This window comes from Neoarthrinium moseri (genome assembly GCF_022829205.1).
Source record: "Neoarthrinium moseri strain CBS 164.80 chromosome Unknown scaffold12_Wmoseri_CBS_16480, whole genome shotgun sequence".
NCBI lineage: Eukaryota > Fungi > Ascomycota > Sordariomycetes > Amphisphaeriales > Apiosporaceae > Neoarthrinium > Neoarthrinium moseri.
The window spans coordinates 589,133-603,317 of NW_026055126.1; the positions used below are offsets into that span (position 1 = coordinate 589,133).

A 14,185-nucleotide genomic window follows, 5' to 3' on the forward strand; every position below is an offset into this window, starting at 1 on the left:
CGGTACATATACCGTGTCGTAGGAAAGAACTAGTTGCACGAATACTGTCACAAAGTAGATCTGATGCCCGACTGATATCTCGTCGACTTAAGAGGGGGTTTGGCACAGCAAAATCATACATCTGATTCGTGTCTGTCATAAAACCGTAGCGTACAATTCATTAGAAGGGTATCTCATACTCAATGACTGATCAAAACAAAAGTCCAACGCAAGACAACTCGCAACTCAACGCATTGCTGTCCCGAGAATTACTCCTCTTCAATGGAACCCAAACGTTCTGTACTCTTGCCCCACTCCGGGGCTCCTTCCACGTCTATCATCTCCATGGCCATCTTCAGAAACCTCTCACGGTACTCGGAGCTCGCGGCGGTGATGCTCATGGGCCCCTGCTTGTCGATCAGGTTGTACGTCTTGACCAGCCCGGTCATGGTCTTGGCGTGGAGCGTGTGCTTGGCCCAGAAAAAATCGAGGACAGCTGCGCGGTAGACCTCCTTGCCGTCACTGGAGACCATGCCAAGGCGCCAGCTCGGCGGTCCAGGAGGAGCGAAGGGAGGGTTCGCCGGCGGCAGGAGCTCGTCGCCTCCCGGCCTCGGCTGGCCCTCGGGCTTAGAGGCTGAGAGTCTGACAAGAAACAGGGAGTAATCCACGGCGTTACAGTCGGCGAGTAGCTTGGTGTCCTTCTGAAGTTGAGCCTTGAACTCTTCCGCCTGGTCGAGGGTGAGGTGGATCTTGTCATCGAACTCGTCTGCGAGCCTGGACTTGGTCGCCTCGGACGCCAGAGCACCACCGGCTACGTCGCGCTCGGGAAAGAAGTAGGAAGTCGGTTTGAGGTCCCACGACTCCCACTTGACGCCCTTTCCGTCCTCGCGGGACTCGTCCTGGCCGTACAGGATGTTCTCCATGACGATGTGGTGGCTCGGAGCGAGGCCCAGCAACGTGCCAAGACTCCTGTTGGAGCACTCCAGAAAGTCCGTGATGCGGATCAGAAGGCTGCCCGGATTCGCACGCATGTGGTCGGCGTACGGCACCAGCATCTCGTTCTTGAAGAAGGCGTTCTCAAAATGCCTTGGCACCGACTTGATCAGGTACGAGCTGTCGCTGGTGCGGAAGAAGGTCGAGCCGCTGTATCCCATGTCGCCGAGGCCCTGCAGGATGTCCTTCTGCTTCTTGCCAGTCTTCCAGTCCGAGCCGAAGCTCGCCTTGTACTCGCCGTCATTGATGACCCAGAACGCGCGCAGGGCGTTGAAGAGGTCGGACTTGACCAGCTGGAGTGTCAGCCAGTACAGGTTGAACAAGCCGAAGAGACGGCGCAGAACCGACGGCTTGGACAGTGGCAGACCATTCTCGTCCGTGTTCAAGATGGCTTTGATGATGGACCGAGCGATCTGCTCTTGCCTGTTAACCATCGTGGTGAGTTTTATGTATTCTCGCGTCGAAGTCGCAAGTGTTGCGGACGACGTGATGTCCTCTGGCTGATGGATGGCCGAACATGTTTGTAATGTAGAGTGTGTTATCAGGGGTTGGAGCAAACGCTCCGGCGCCTGCCTGACTCTTGGGTGACGTCACATCCGCCACGTGCAAGCTGCGATGCCCCGAGATCACCGAGACAATGAATGAATCAACTCGCAAGCCAAACTTGATTACATTCATACTCCAGCACAGCAAAGTACGACGATTTACCTGATTCAATAGATTCGAGCCTATGCTTTCGTCGAAGACAGGGCAAAGTTCAACGTATTATTGACAAGGGCCCCTAGGTGCATTAGCGCCAAGCTTCTACCTACTACACACTCACAACTTATAGGAGGCATCCACAAGAATCCACGAGAGGAAAGAATGAAACCCAAGTAACGACATTTGGACACTGTTGTAGTGCGATTCCATTTATGCATGTACCATTAGTATCTACAAAGTGCACCTTTTTGTCCTACAGAGGACCGAAAAGTTGAAAGTGCGCCGTTTCGGGTATCGGGAAACGTGCAAGCGTCCTCTGTATCTTTAGGAACTGATTCTCTCGTCCACTTTCGCGTCTCGTCTTGTGATCGCGCCCCTATCTCTCAAATCGTTGCATAAAGCATGGCAAACGCCTTGAAAAGAAAAACCGTGAATGTCCATGCTCCGACGCTCCGCTTTTTGCCAACTCATACAATATGTCTTCGCCCAATGCAACAGTAGCAATGAGCGTTTGAATGGAGGGGAAATATGTATTATAGAAATAACACCTTAGAAGTGTGTCTTTATGCCTTCGCGCTCGCTATTGGCTGATCTTGATCGTTTGATCTGCGTCGTCTTGCTCGACGTCGTCGTACATTTCGTCCTCGCCGCGTGCAGCGCGACGGGCGATCTCGCGATCGTCGTAAATCTCCTTGCGCCTCTGCTCTGCCAGCTGCAGGCAGTCGACGTATGTCCTGAACTTGACAATCTCGCGCAGGAGGTAGCTGCTCTTCTTCTCCCAGTTGGCCATGGCCTTAGTGGCATTCGATCCTCTGGGAGTGAATGCCAGCAGCATGGGGGAGCGCAGTTGGTTATGTTTCTGTAACTCGTCCTCGATGCTCTTCACGTAGGCGAGGAGGGTCTCGTGTTGTTCGGTCTCGCCCACGTTGGACGGACGCATGCTTTGCGCCGGTGGCGTCCATTCTGCGATGTGAATCCGATCTCCCGGCAACTTTGTCCTCGTGCTTGAGCCACCCATGTCGAAGCTTGATCGCAAGCTGCTTTGCCGGCTGTTGTTTCGGCTGTGCATAGAGGTGCGCCCAGCAGCTGCCGACCCAGGTCGAGGCGGGGGCTGATTGTCGTTGATAGCGTTCACAAGCGCATTGTTAATGCAAGCATCGCTCCAGCCATACTCGATGTTGGAAATACCACCAACAAGAGGGTGAGTGGATAGACGTGCGGACCAGTAATTGACCGTCAAAACAAACTCCTTGCAGATCTCCGGCGTGCCCACTTGGAACAGGTGGACAGCACCGGTTGGCAGACTCAGAGCCCAAACGTGCGGTCGTGTCCTGGAATAGCCGGGCGAGGGTAATGCAGAGGCAAGAGTCTGGCGCAACGAGAAGGTGCCAAGGTTAGTGGCATTCTCCTGCCAGTTGCCGCCGCCGACCACGCCACCAGGTGCTTGCTTGCGACCCATACGCGCCTTGCTCCGCATCGACTTGGTAGAGAAGGAGAAGAGACTCATGGAGCCCTTTTGAATGACAGCAAACACCTCGCTCCAGTTACGGTCCTTAGCCTTCTTTTCAATGCCGTCAAGATGGTGTTTGTGGATGACGATTCCTTCCTTCATCCATGGGGGGCCGGTCAATTCGAGTGATTCGTCCTCAAGCAAAGCAGCGCCATTGACCTCCTCGCTCATGATGGATCGGGTGATCTCAAGCTGGTGGTCTTCACGGATGATTGCTTGGGATAGGGCGTTTGCAAAACCTATCGACTGCTGATAATCGCCGTGTAGATAGGATGACCCCAACGAATCCACTGACGGGGATGTCTGCGTTCTTCCCAGGGAGTAACGGCTCCAGGTCGCAGAGGAGACAGTCGGGCTCCATATAGAGTTGCCGTCATCGAAGCTCGTACGGCTGGACGAGAAGCCGGCAGTGCCGATGCGAGGACGGGACCTGCTCTTTGAGCTCCAGCGACCAGCATTCGGACGGTTGGAACCATCGTTTCTTCCGCGGGTCATTGAGGCGCTCTCCGATGGGGCCTTACTAAGAACACTCGGGCTTCGTTTCAGCATCCCCATGACCGACAGCCCGCCTGGCTGCTGCAGTTGCGAGGCTGCTTGCTCAGGCGCACCACCGAACAAAGGCAGACGATCGTCCCGAATCGAGTTGTAGATATCCTTGAGTACGAGTTCCATCTGGTTCTCCCAGGCGCGCATCGAGCCATTGAACGGTGACTTGACCAGTGGTCCGCAGCTGTCAGGCTCCTGGTCGCCGTAGTCACCCAATCGAGACTCAGACCTCGGCGGGATGAACGACGAGCGCCAATTCTTCCGCTCTTGCTCCCCTGAAACATTGCTTTCGGGTTCCGCAGGGCTCAGCAATGCATTCCTGCCAGGTAGGATAGACGGTCGCTCGAAAGCGTCAGGGTCCGACTCAACCAAGGCTTGCTTGATCGTGGTCATGGTATTCTTGATGAACTGGCTGCGCGTCATCTTGTACTCAATATCTGCAAGGTGAAGATCGGTATTCAGAAGCATGATAGAATAACACATCGTATGGATAACATCTGGGCTTGTTAGCAATTGCACATTTCATGGTGTATACCGGAGCTTACCCATGGACTTGAACCCGTGGTTGGAATTGCATTCACACCAATGCTTGGAGAAAGCAACCAAGATGCGGTCTACCTGCTGGGTCTCGGCCCGCAGGACTAGTCTGCCACAGACCTCACGTAGAGCGGTGAGGACGCTCTTGTCGGTGAAGTCATACAGGTCCATATAAGCCCGGAGCGTTCGCTGCCGCACCAGGCCCTCCTCTCCAATCCAAGCTGCCGCCCGGTCCTTCTGGATGAAATCCTCATTGCCATCGAAGATGCGCTGCGCTTTTTGGCGGTCATCCTCGGTCGGTTCACCAACGGCCACCTCGGGTTCATCCAGCGGCGAACCGGTCATTTTTGGGGTGATGTCAGCGCTCTCGACCTTGACGCTCGGCAAGCTGGCAGCCGAGCGGGACCTCTGGATTGAATCTCTAATGGTACTGTGCGTTTGCTGAGCTTGGATGGGGAGTCCGAGACTATCTGGACGATCCCTGCTTTCTTCGTTCGAGACGTTTGGCTGAAGTACCAAGCCAGGTGAGGCGGACTCTTTCAAAGACGAATTCTCGTGGGCGTTGCCCGCTTGGAACTCGGACGTCGGCGGGCCACTGGGTGAATCCCTCGGGGTGCCGGTTGGCGGTGTGGGAAATCCGCCAGGGAGGCCTTGCGGATCTGCAGGGCTCAACAGGATGGGCGACCTTTGTGGTTCCGGGACGGTTAGTACTGTCAGGGTGGTGGGCTTGTCTCCGTCTGTATCGCTGTTGTCCTCGAAGAAAGTAGCATCGCGAGTAAGCATAGGCCGTGGGCCGGGAACGTCTGGAGGTTCTCGGTGGGGGCTGTCCATTCGTGATGATCTCTTCGGTATACTCGTGGCGACAGATTCGCGACTCCTGCTATAGAGGGCGGATTGCGACTTGACCGTCCTGATGGTAGCATTCGGGCTGGGTTCATAATCCGGCGAGAATCCCCTACTCTTCCGTCTCCAATCGAGCTCGCCATCCTCAACATCATACTCCGCTGATATCGTCTCACGCTCTCGTCTGCCCGGCGTCAGGAGGTCGCTGGGTGTTGCGGGATTGCTGCCCTTCAAGTATGGGTTCATGACTTGCCGCAAGCTGCTGACAGGGCTGGGTGCGGCCAACTCAATGGTCCGCGAGTGGTCCACTTCAATCTCCATTGGCTTGGCTGACCGGGGCGGCGGGGAGACAATGGAAGCAGGTGGTAGTGGTACCGGTGGTGTGTCAACAATAGACTTCTTTCTCCTCCGGAAGAAAGATGACTTCTTATGAATTACATGGGGCGGTGCAGGCTGCGAGTCCTTGGCCGTCGGGGCTGCTGTTTTGATTTGGGAAGCAATGTGTTGCGATGACTTGGAGGGCTGACGCTCGACGGTTTCAGCCGACGTGGCCGAAACGGGGGTCGAGCTCGAGGATTCAAAATTGTTGGACAGGTTCTTAGACGAGCCGCCAAAAACTCTCCTGAAAAAGCCAGGCCGCTCCTTTGCCTGTGGTGTTGAGTTTTGGCTGTTGTGCATGTCTCTGTCTTTTGACTTCTCGTACCCTACGTTGGGTGCCGGAGCGGAATCCAGATCAGCTTGCGGTGGAAGCTGCTGTGGGGGTTCATGTCTGGTCTTGGAGGACGATCTCCCACCGGTGCTACTCCGTGAACGCAGACTCCTCTTGCGGTCCGCCGGCTCGGGGTCCTTGGGTATCGGTGGAGGTGCTGCCGGAGCGACTGGGGCGTTCGGAGCAGCTGCACGGCGGGGCCCACCGGGAATTGTAGGCGTCGGGGCGACCTCGTAGTCGTTGGTGGTAAACATGGAGTTGGAGAACTCTAGATCCCACTGACTGCCATTGACATTGCTCGCAGGCGGCGGCGGCGGCGGTTGGCCGTAGTCGAAGCTGGAGGAGCGGCCGCCGATGCCGTGCGATATGCGCTGGCTGCTCAGAACCTGGGCATAGCCGGCATCGAAGCTGTTGGTACTGCTGCTCTTGCTCGTCTTGCGGCTCCTGGAATGCATGGCCCTGCCGTGGCTGCTGGCCATATTGTGCGATGAGGTTTCTCGCATGCTGTTGATGCGGCCCAGCGAGGATTGAAATCCGGAGCTGCTGTTGCTTCGGCGGCCGCGTGAGAACTGACTCGAGATGCGGCTAGCGGCATCGTCGGTCCCCTCTAGGTCGGAGCTATAAGTGTAACTATGGCCGTGATGGTAAGAGCTATGCATAGCGCGGGCTGGACGGGATACGCCCGACATGGTTCTGGCCCTCTCGTCCCCGCCCATGGTCATGGCCATATTGGGCGAGCCATAGGCAGGCTCGTCGAAGGGGGACATGGCCGTCGGCGGCGTCTGGATCTGGGACAGCGACAGCTTGTCCAAAGACATCAACATGTTGGTCACCAGGGAGTCTCGCGTGACCTGCCGCGCCGGAAGCGACAGATCGTGCGAGTCGCGAGGGTTGGCGGCTTTCTGAACCCGCTGGAGGTCGCGGTTGTGGAATTCGGGCTCGTTCTCCTTGTTAGCCATGTCGACGGGGGTCATGTTGTCCAGGAACGACTCGTCCAGGTCTATGGCCCGCTCCCTCTCACGATCAATGCTCGACGGCGTGCTCGACACGGAGGAGGACTGCACTCTAAGCGCCCGGCTCGAGACGGGCGGCTTCCCCTTGGATGGGACGGGCGGCTTGCGCAGGGGTGGGCTCGCGGGAGCGGCATCTCGCCTGGCCAGGGGCGGCGATGCCGACGTATTGATGTTCAGGTTGGGACGTCGCCTATGCGAGCGGCGCCCGCTGTCCGTCGAATGCATCGAGTACGATCAGGCGGGATTGGCGCGGTTGGGGTCGAGGCGGACAGGGCAGAGGTCGAGGTCAGACAGCAGGGACAGGAGCGACACGGCCAGCGAACAGCGCCATACAAAGGAAACGCATGTAACAACAGCAGGACCGGTTGGTGCGAAGTGTGAGGGTACGGATGGGCACACGGGCGTGTGTGATACGGCGAAGACGCTGCAAATGCCGTAATATTTGTCGTTTCGTTTGTGTACGTCGTGGTGCCCTCGAGGCTCGAGCTCGGGTCAGTCGAGCGTTGTCGTCGGCAACAAGACGGCTGCTGGTGGATTAAATTAGACCAGGGAGGCACGGCGCCTGTATCGCAGAGCGCTCTCTCTCTCTCTCTCTCTCGATCAGAGGGATGCGGTCGCCCGACAGAACAGAGGAAAGGATGGAGAATTGCACAACCTCCGGTGTGTCACGAAGTGGCAGTGGGCATGTGGCAATTTGGCAACTCTATACTGCCTCGCTTAGGTTGACAGGCCCCCGGGTCTGGGACTCTGGGGGGGTCCGGGAGCTGGGGTGTATCACGCGATGGCTGGATCCTGAGTCTTGAGGGTTTCCTCCCAATGCAACGCGCAGACGAAATCAAACAAAGCTCGATGGGCGCCTGCTTCCTGCGTGCACTTACGCTGCTTTCGGAGCCCGTGGCCAGCTAAACCCGGGATGGTGAACAAAGCCGTGCAGACAGGTAACGAGCGACGTTGGCCGTTGAACCGGCGAGCAGGAAAAGAAACTGCCCGGCGTCTGGGTCGTCCTGGCCGCCTGGGTGTGCTGCAAGGTACAGGGCACGAGGCAGCTCTGTTGTGCCGCGCTGTAACTTAGCGTGCTGGCCCACTGGCCCGATCTGTCTGTCGGCCCCAAGTGCCCTGTCCGGGGGTACAGACGCGCTCAGCAAATCACGAGGGCCGCTGCCACGGAGGGGGGGGACAGACCCCTGGAGCTGGCTGCACCGATGAGGCACCAAAAGTCGGAGAGACACTCGAAACCTTTAAGCACCAAAGCATATGCTGGGCCTGGGGGCCTTCTACAGTTGCCCCCAAGGGAGCCACGCCGAGCAGCCTGCTGTGTCTGCTGTTGTTATGCACAACAATGGCAGCCACATGCGCTGTCGCATCATCCATCCATTCCATCCACCTGTCCATACAATACTTACGTGTGCTCCTGTACGCAGGCCACGTCTGAAACGCCGTGCTATTCCTGTCCGCTTGGCTCGGCAGTTGGCTGACAGCCACATGTTACTGTCGTCCCCAAGGTCCCTACCACAGTTGAGCAGGAGATGGAAATCAAAATTTCCATTGACTTTCCAGTTCGGGGCTTCCAGGTTCAGGGGACCGGCGATCCTGGCGCACCCTCGTGGCTGGCCTTGATTGATCCATGGTTCGTGGTTGGCCTGAATCCTGATCCCCTTTTTTTTTTCTCCTCTCCCTTGCGCTGGTCAGTGGTCACCGTCGGGACGGGCTGACCCCCGCTAGCATGTTGGGCCAATCGATGGGGTCCAAGGTGGTACCCCAAATGGGGTCCCTATCCGCTCCCAATCCGGCGCCGCTCAAGAGCAAGAGACGCCATGTAATGCGAAGGTCGCAGTAGCGCGTCAGATATTAACTAGCTGCATCGCCGGAAGTTCCAAAATGCCCTGAGTCGCGTTCTGGCGTGCGATCAAGAAGCTCAAGAATGCCACGCCATCCCATCACTTGCAGCACATGTGGCAAATCTACTACTAGCGGTAGAAGGACGAATCGAAGCAAGGGAATCTTGGGCATTGGTGTGCCTCGCTCGGAATCTCATGTGTTCGTGCACGGGGGCTACGGACCACTCTCGATTGCCCGCACAGTAATAACTTAACAGGCCCAAATAACTCCATATCAGTCCCAGACAAAATCAATAGTCTCCCCTAATAGAAGCTGAGGTTTATTACATGGCCCTCCAGCTCGGAGCTGTGGCCACCTGCCACTGAGTCTCACACCAAAAGCAAGTCCGTTGCACAGGCCGTTTCCTGACAGGCGTGCCGATCAACATCGGAAATGTCTCGTCGGCTTCGGCCCAGTTCTGCAAACTACTCTCAAAAAAAGAAAAAAGGAGGTGCATTCAGACCGAACTGCTGGCTCCTGCGTCCAGTGTCGCTCGTGGTTCTGGGCGGACTGGGAGCCTACCACAGTATCTCACGAGCATCCCCCTGCTAATTGCATCCCCTAAACTGTATCTTGCCCATCAGATCGCGCTACAATTCGGCCACCGCGTTTCCCCCTAATGCACGATAGAGAGGTCTAAGCATTTCAATAAGTTCGGTCCATCTCCCGTTACAAGGGGCCAATCATGCGAGAGGCAGTGAACTGTGTCGTTCCCCGTAGCATTGCTGCTCACAGGCAACCTTGGAGTTGCCATGAAAAGAGTTGCCCATGGAACCCAATTGGTCCAATACACCCTCTTCACCTCAGAGCGGCAATATTGCGACTGCATTTCCCAAAGCGGTCGGCACGGTCACGGTTGGAAACCGGTTCACGGTTCTCCAATGAGCTTTCCGCCCGAGCACTAGAAAAGGGGTTCGCCGTATCGCAAAGGTTACGGGCCCTCCTCGTAGTAGGCTCTCGGGACGCGCGCTCGAATGTGACTGCGTTGCAGTAGGAGGGCCTCTTGGATCGCCAGATTGAGGTGTGCATTCGGGTAAGCAATCGCATGATTCGCACCCGGTCGTGAGGGACCGTTGTCTTTCCGTTGGTCGAATGATTCAAGCGCCTCTAGGGTCTGATCGCGGTGCCTATGCGGCGGCGGTGGTATCAGTGCGTCCATCATAGCCGCATGTTACGGCCTGCTCAAGCTCGTGGCATTACCACCAGCACGCAGACACTACTCTACTACGGTATAGCAAGCTTTCGATTCCTCCGCTATCTCGTACTAGTCAACCATCTAGTTTCAAGATGCCATCCGAGGGCAAGCAAGCCCAAACCCATTTGCTGCGATGGCCTCGTCACACTCTGCCCCACCAACTCCAGAGGATACCCACTCTCGAGGTAGTTATCTAAATAGGATAGGTAGTTATATTCTAGGTATAATCTGACACAACATCCCACGCGCCGGCAGACCTTTCCGATGCAGGCATGCACATTTCCTTATCATCTCTTCAGACGGGGATTCGTGCATGAACCGTTCCATCGCGGAGCAATCCAAAAGCGTCTCAACAGCATCGCTCATCCACTTCGTACCGGATGGGTGTTTGCCCACCCCGCATATGCATGTGGGATCGTGCGTTCGGTCGAAGCATCATCCAACTCCCGTTCGCATTGTCGCCCATCTGGTGATGGACATCAGTCTACTGTAGCTAAAGCATGTAAAACCCCCCTCGAGAAGTTTTCAGCTTTCCACGGAGTAGTGAAGAACTGTATAACTAGTAGCCAAGTATTGGTCACGTCTCCGGGGAATGCTCCGATCCGGCTACTACTGGCCGGAAATGGGTTCCGCGCTTGGCGATGCCGTCTTAATTTTCCCTTTGCCGGTGTACACTGCTAGCTATGGCACATACCTCATCTCTTTGCTATCTAGACATTGACCGAGTTCACTGGTGTCCATACTGTCTAGAATACTGGCTTTTGCCCTAGTCACATGGTCAGCATTGCATTCATGGGCAAGCACATGTGTACCGATCCTTGCCGTCGACGAATTCTGTTCAGCTTCAAGTATAAACGAACCATGACATCGTGGTCAAGATTAAGATTGCAATTCCAGGGACAAAATTGGTATTATGAGCAGACAACCAAAATCACAGACCTAAGACTGTTGACCAATTTTCTTGAGTAGTCTCTTGAGCACGCAGATACAGTTGGGTATATTACCAACAAACATTCATCAAATCTTGTGAGCGTTCCATTACGCTGAAAGAAAACATAAAGAAAACAGGATTACTCAACACTGATCTAGTAACGAAACATTGCTTGAACATACCTGGCTTTTCAATCATCCTCTTGAGAGCATCCGGATTCGATGCACCTATAGTTTGTTTTAGTCCAAACAATATCTCTGCATCTACCATTACCTGGCTTTACCACAAGCTCAAATACATTGCCAAAGACTGCACCACCTAAATCTGAACCCAACGTGTTTGCAAGTACATAATTCGATCTTGCTGTGAACTAGGTGGAACGAACTTGGCTGATACGCCACACAAATTGGGCGTACAAACCCTCTTTCCTCAGCCCGTCAAACGGGCAGGGAGATTCCGTATCTTAATTTTTACTCTTCAATACACTCAGGCTGTGTCATTGGCATACCGAGATCGCTCATTCTCTCTGGAAGACATCTTGATTTTAGATAGAGACTTACAAAGCGTAGTGATCTACGAGTATAGGGCTAGGAAACTTGCATCATGGGCATATGATTCGTTTAAAACTATGCTACAACTGAGATACGACGAGATGGCATGGTCGTCTGTTCAGAGTTTCATGTTATCTTGTTGAGACAGGTTGGGTGGACCTCTAGCAGATTTATACCTACGTTATCAAGAGATGAACACTACTTCGCCCCGTGCTGGCCACTCTTTCAACAGAACGACTCTCTTCTTCCAGAATTGGTTGCCAGAGGGCATCAAAATGCCGACCTGTCGCAAATTTTGCGACAGTGTGACAGGCTATCCTGCTTCCATTAATTACAGAGTCCACTCATTTGACAGCTACTCTCCCTGCTTGGTAGCACAGCATATAAATGAGGAGGAGATTGCCAGCAAGGCTGCGACTAAACAATTAAAGCTGCTTCCCCTCCTCCTTCTTGCCTTTTCACCATTGCCCTTAACCTAGGAATGTCTTTTGCTAAGGAACGCCTTCTACTTAAGGCAAAAGTTGACATCCGGGTCAAGCAGATTCCGTGCGTGAAGTAAACAAACAGGAAACCCTTTTCCTTGAATATTTTTTTGAAATGGCCAGGCGCTCACGCATGCTCTCGTGTCTCGCATCGGCGGCGTTGATGTCCTCGGTCACCGGCTTAAATGTCCCTGATCGCACTTCAAGCGTCATCGCCGCAACGGGAACTCGCGATGCGACGGGTTTTCTGATTACGTCTGCGCCTGATCGCGATGGAATCCGCCCCCGGTCAACGACGCGAGATACGCGTCTTTGTGGCTATATTTCCGGGACCGCAGGTGATTCATATTACCCTTCTCGTCTTCACTAGAGCCCATCCAGTTCTTCTACTGATCAAAGACTGATGTTGATATCGCGAAGCATTTCCACTTATGTGCAACAGCGACTACGAATGTCGCCGTAACACTCAGCTCTCAGTCGTTGGGTGCGGTGATGGACAGGAGCTCGTTGTCACCACCTGCTACGATTATGGCGACTACCTCTCTGGGAAATGCGAAAAGTTGTCGTCGTCCCGGCAAGGCTGTTAATCACTCTCGCGTGTCAGCCACCTCTGCCGGGACCCAATGAGAACGCCGGAGAGCTAACTTCACCGTTTTCAGCCAAGATGATAACTACCAGTTTTGTATGACGAACATATTCACCGGGCCTACATATGAGGCGTACACCTTGGTGGACTGGGCTGCCCAGTCTTCGTCCCGCAACAGGCTTGTCAATTGGGACTTTACTACAACGGATACCTCGAGCTCAACGCAGAGCCTTGCGCCGCTCGCCACTGTTATAGAAATCACATCGACTACCGCGGCACCCACGGCCACGGCCACGGCCACGCCTAACGAGCCCAAGGGCTTCTCAACGTCGAACAGAATCGCCCTCGGCACCGGAATCGGCATCGGCCTGCCAAGCAGCGTCGCGGCTCTCGTAACGTTATGGGTGACGATACGGAACCGACGCAAGACGGCCCTGTCGCATACTTCTGGACAGGGCATAACGACGTAAAGGTACTACTCGTTCTTTAAATCAATATTTTATGAACGGCTCCTTTCGTTTAAGTAGTGATACATTGATGCTTCTCAGAATAATAACGACTGATTTGTTGATTGAGTTGGGCTAGATGCTAAGTACATGAACGAATCAAGTTGAACGGCACTGCTGGCTGCTTCCTCGACGGCTTTGATTCTGGGAGTTGAACAGCTCTTTATAACGAGGTAATGTACAAACTCCGAGCAACGATGATAGAACTCCACTTTATACGGCCGCATTTAAGGCACACCTCTTCAATGGTGCATCATCAGCTGTTCGCCGTTGGGTTCGCAAAACGCCGGTAGAATATAGAGGTGTCCATCCTTTCACGAGCCCGCTGCCAGTCTGTGGTCCACTTGCGATAATATGGTTGGTATCCTAGCATGCTGCCTAGGTATCGTCCAATGATAATACCTGTGGCTCGAGATAGGTATCGCCCGAAGGGGAGCCATGCAGGAAATGCGAGGTACGATCCAGCGGCATCGAATGACTGTGGGCTACACATGAGCAATAGTCACGTCTTTCACGGGCGAACCGTGCAGGAGGGAGCAAACTAGACTTACAGACATCAATTGTAGTAAATCGAGCTTGGCGCCGTGTATTATGATATCATTTAGATAATGATACCAGTTCTCCAGGAAGATGATATCCTCGTGAAAGGGTTGAGACGTCTTTTCGCTTGACATGATGACCTTTATATCGCCAGGTACTTGGCGCTCCTCTTCTGAGAGAGATGTCGCAGACGAGGGTGGATATACGCAGTGATACGTCCATGGCGGAATGCGCAGCTCATCGTCGGTAGGCGAGAGAAGCAGTTCACGGCCCTCTACCTGGACCACTACCTTGCCCGCTGTGACCTTGAGGTACTCTGTTTGATAGGTATGGAAGTGCTGAGGCGGCTTGCTTGATGGGTTGAAAATGGCGCTTGCAAGGCAGTGATCTGGCCGAAACATAGCCTCGATAGCATAGGCACGTTCATGATGGTAGAGCTCACGAAGGGTGAACGCCCCGTCAAAGCTGAGCGCAATCAGTGAGTGTCCGAAGCGAACGCCGGCGGTATCAAGCATACAACTCTCGTGTCTTGTCTGTATCCGAAGGCTGCATTTTTGCTGAGTCTGAAGCTGTTCGTAGGCACATACGGGCATGCAGAGAGACTCCAGCGGAAAATCAGGGAGCAGCGTCGTGTGCTGATGTGTTGGCTCTCTTAGCGCTTGTACAACCCATGGCCTCACACGA

At 54.5% G+C, this 14,185-nt stretch overlaps 4 protein-coding genes across 4 annotated transcripts; 1 reads left to right on the plus strand and 3 right to left on the minus strand.

Moving 5' to 3' along the window:
* Window positions 1-248: 248 nt before the first annotated feature.
* JN550_004556 (uncharacterized protein) lies at window positions 249-1,406 on the minus strand (the record flags this gene model as incomplete). The annotated part of the gene is made up of 1 exon (XM_049316084.1): window positions 249-1,406. One exon carries the CDS (start codon window positions 1,404-1,406, stop codon window positions 249-251), a length of 1,158 nt encoding a protein of 385 aa, XP_049173628.1.
* Window positions 1,407-2,254: 848 nt separating this feature from the next.
* Window positions 2,255-7,057, minus strand: JN550_004557 (uncharacterized protein; the record flags this gene model as incomplete). Its single annotated transcript, XM_049316085.1, has 2 exons — window positions 2,255-4,227; window positions 4,276-7,057. The coding sequence occupies 2 exons, from the start codon at window positions 7,055-7,057 to the stop codon at window positions 2,255-2,257; spliced, it is 4,755 nt and encodes a 1,584-aa protein (XP_049173629.1).
* Window positions 7,058-11,984: 4,927 nt separating this feature from the next.
* On the plus strand, window positions 11,985-12,925 carry JN550_004558 (uncharacterized protein; the record flags this gene model as incomplete). Its single annotated transcript, XM_049316087.1, has 3 exons — window positions 11,985-12,207; window positions 12,290-12,428; window positions 12,529-12,925. 3 exons carry the CDS (start codon window positions 11,985-11,987, stop codon window positions 12,923-12,925), a joined length of 759 nt encoding a protein of 252 aa, XP_049173630.1.
* Window positions 12,926-13,217: 292 nt separating this feature from the next.
* JN550_004559 (uncharacterized protein) lies at window positions 13,218-14,053 on the minus strand (the record flags this gene model as incomplete). The annotated part of the gene is made up of 3 exons (XM_049316088.1): window positions 13,218-13,439; window positions 13,513-13,966; window positions 14,019-14,053. The coding sequence occupies 3 exons, from the start codon at window positions 14,051-14,053 to the stop codon at window positions 13,218-13,220; spliced, it is 711 nt and encodes a 236-aa protein (XP_049173631.1).
* Window positions 14,054-14,185: the final 132 nt, after the last annotated feature.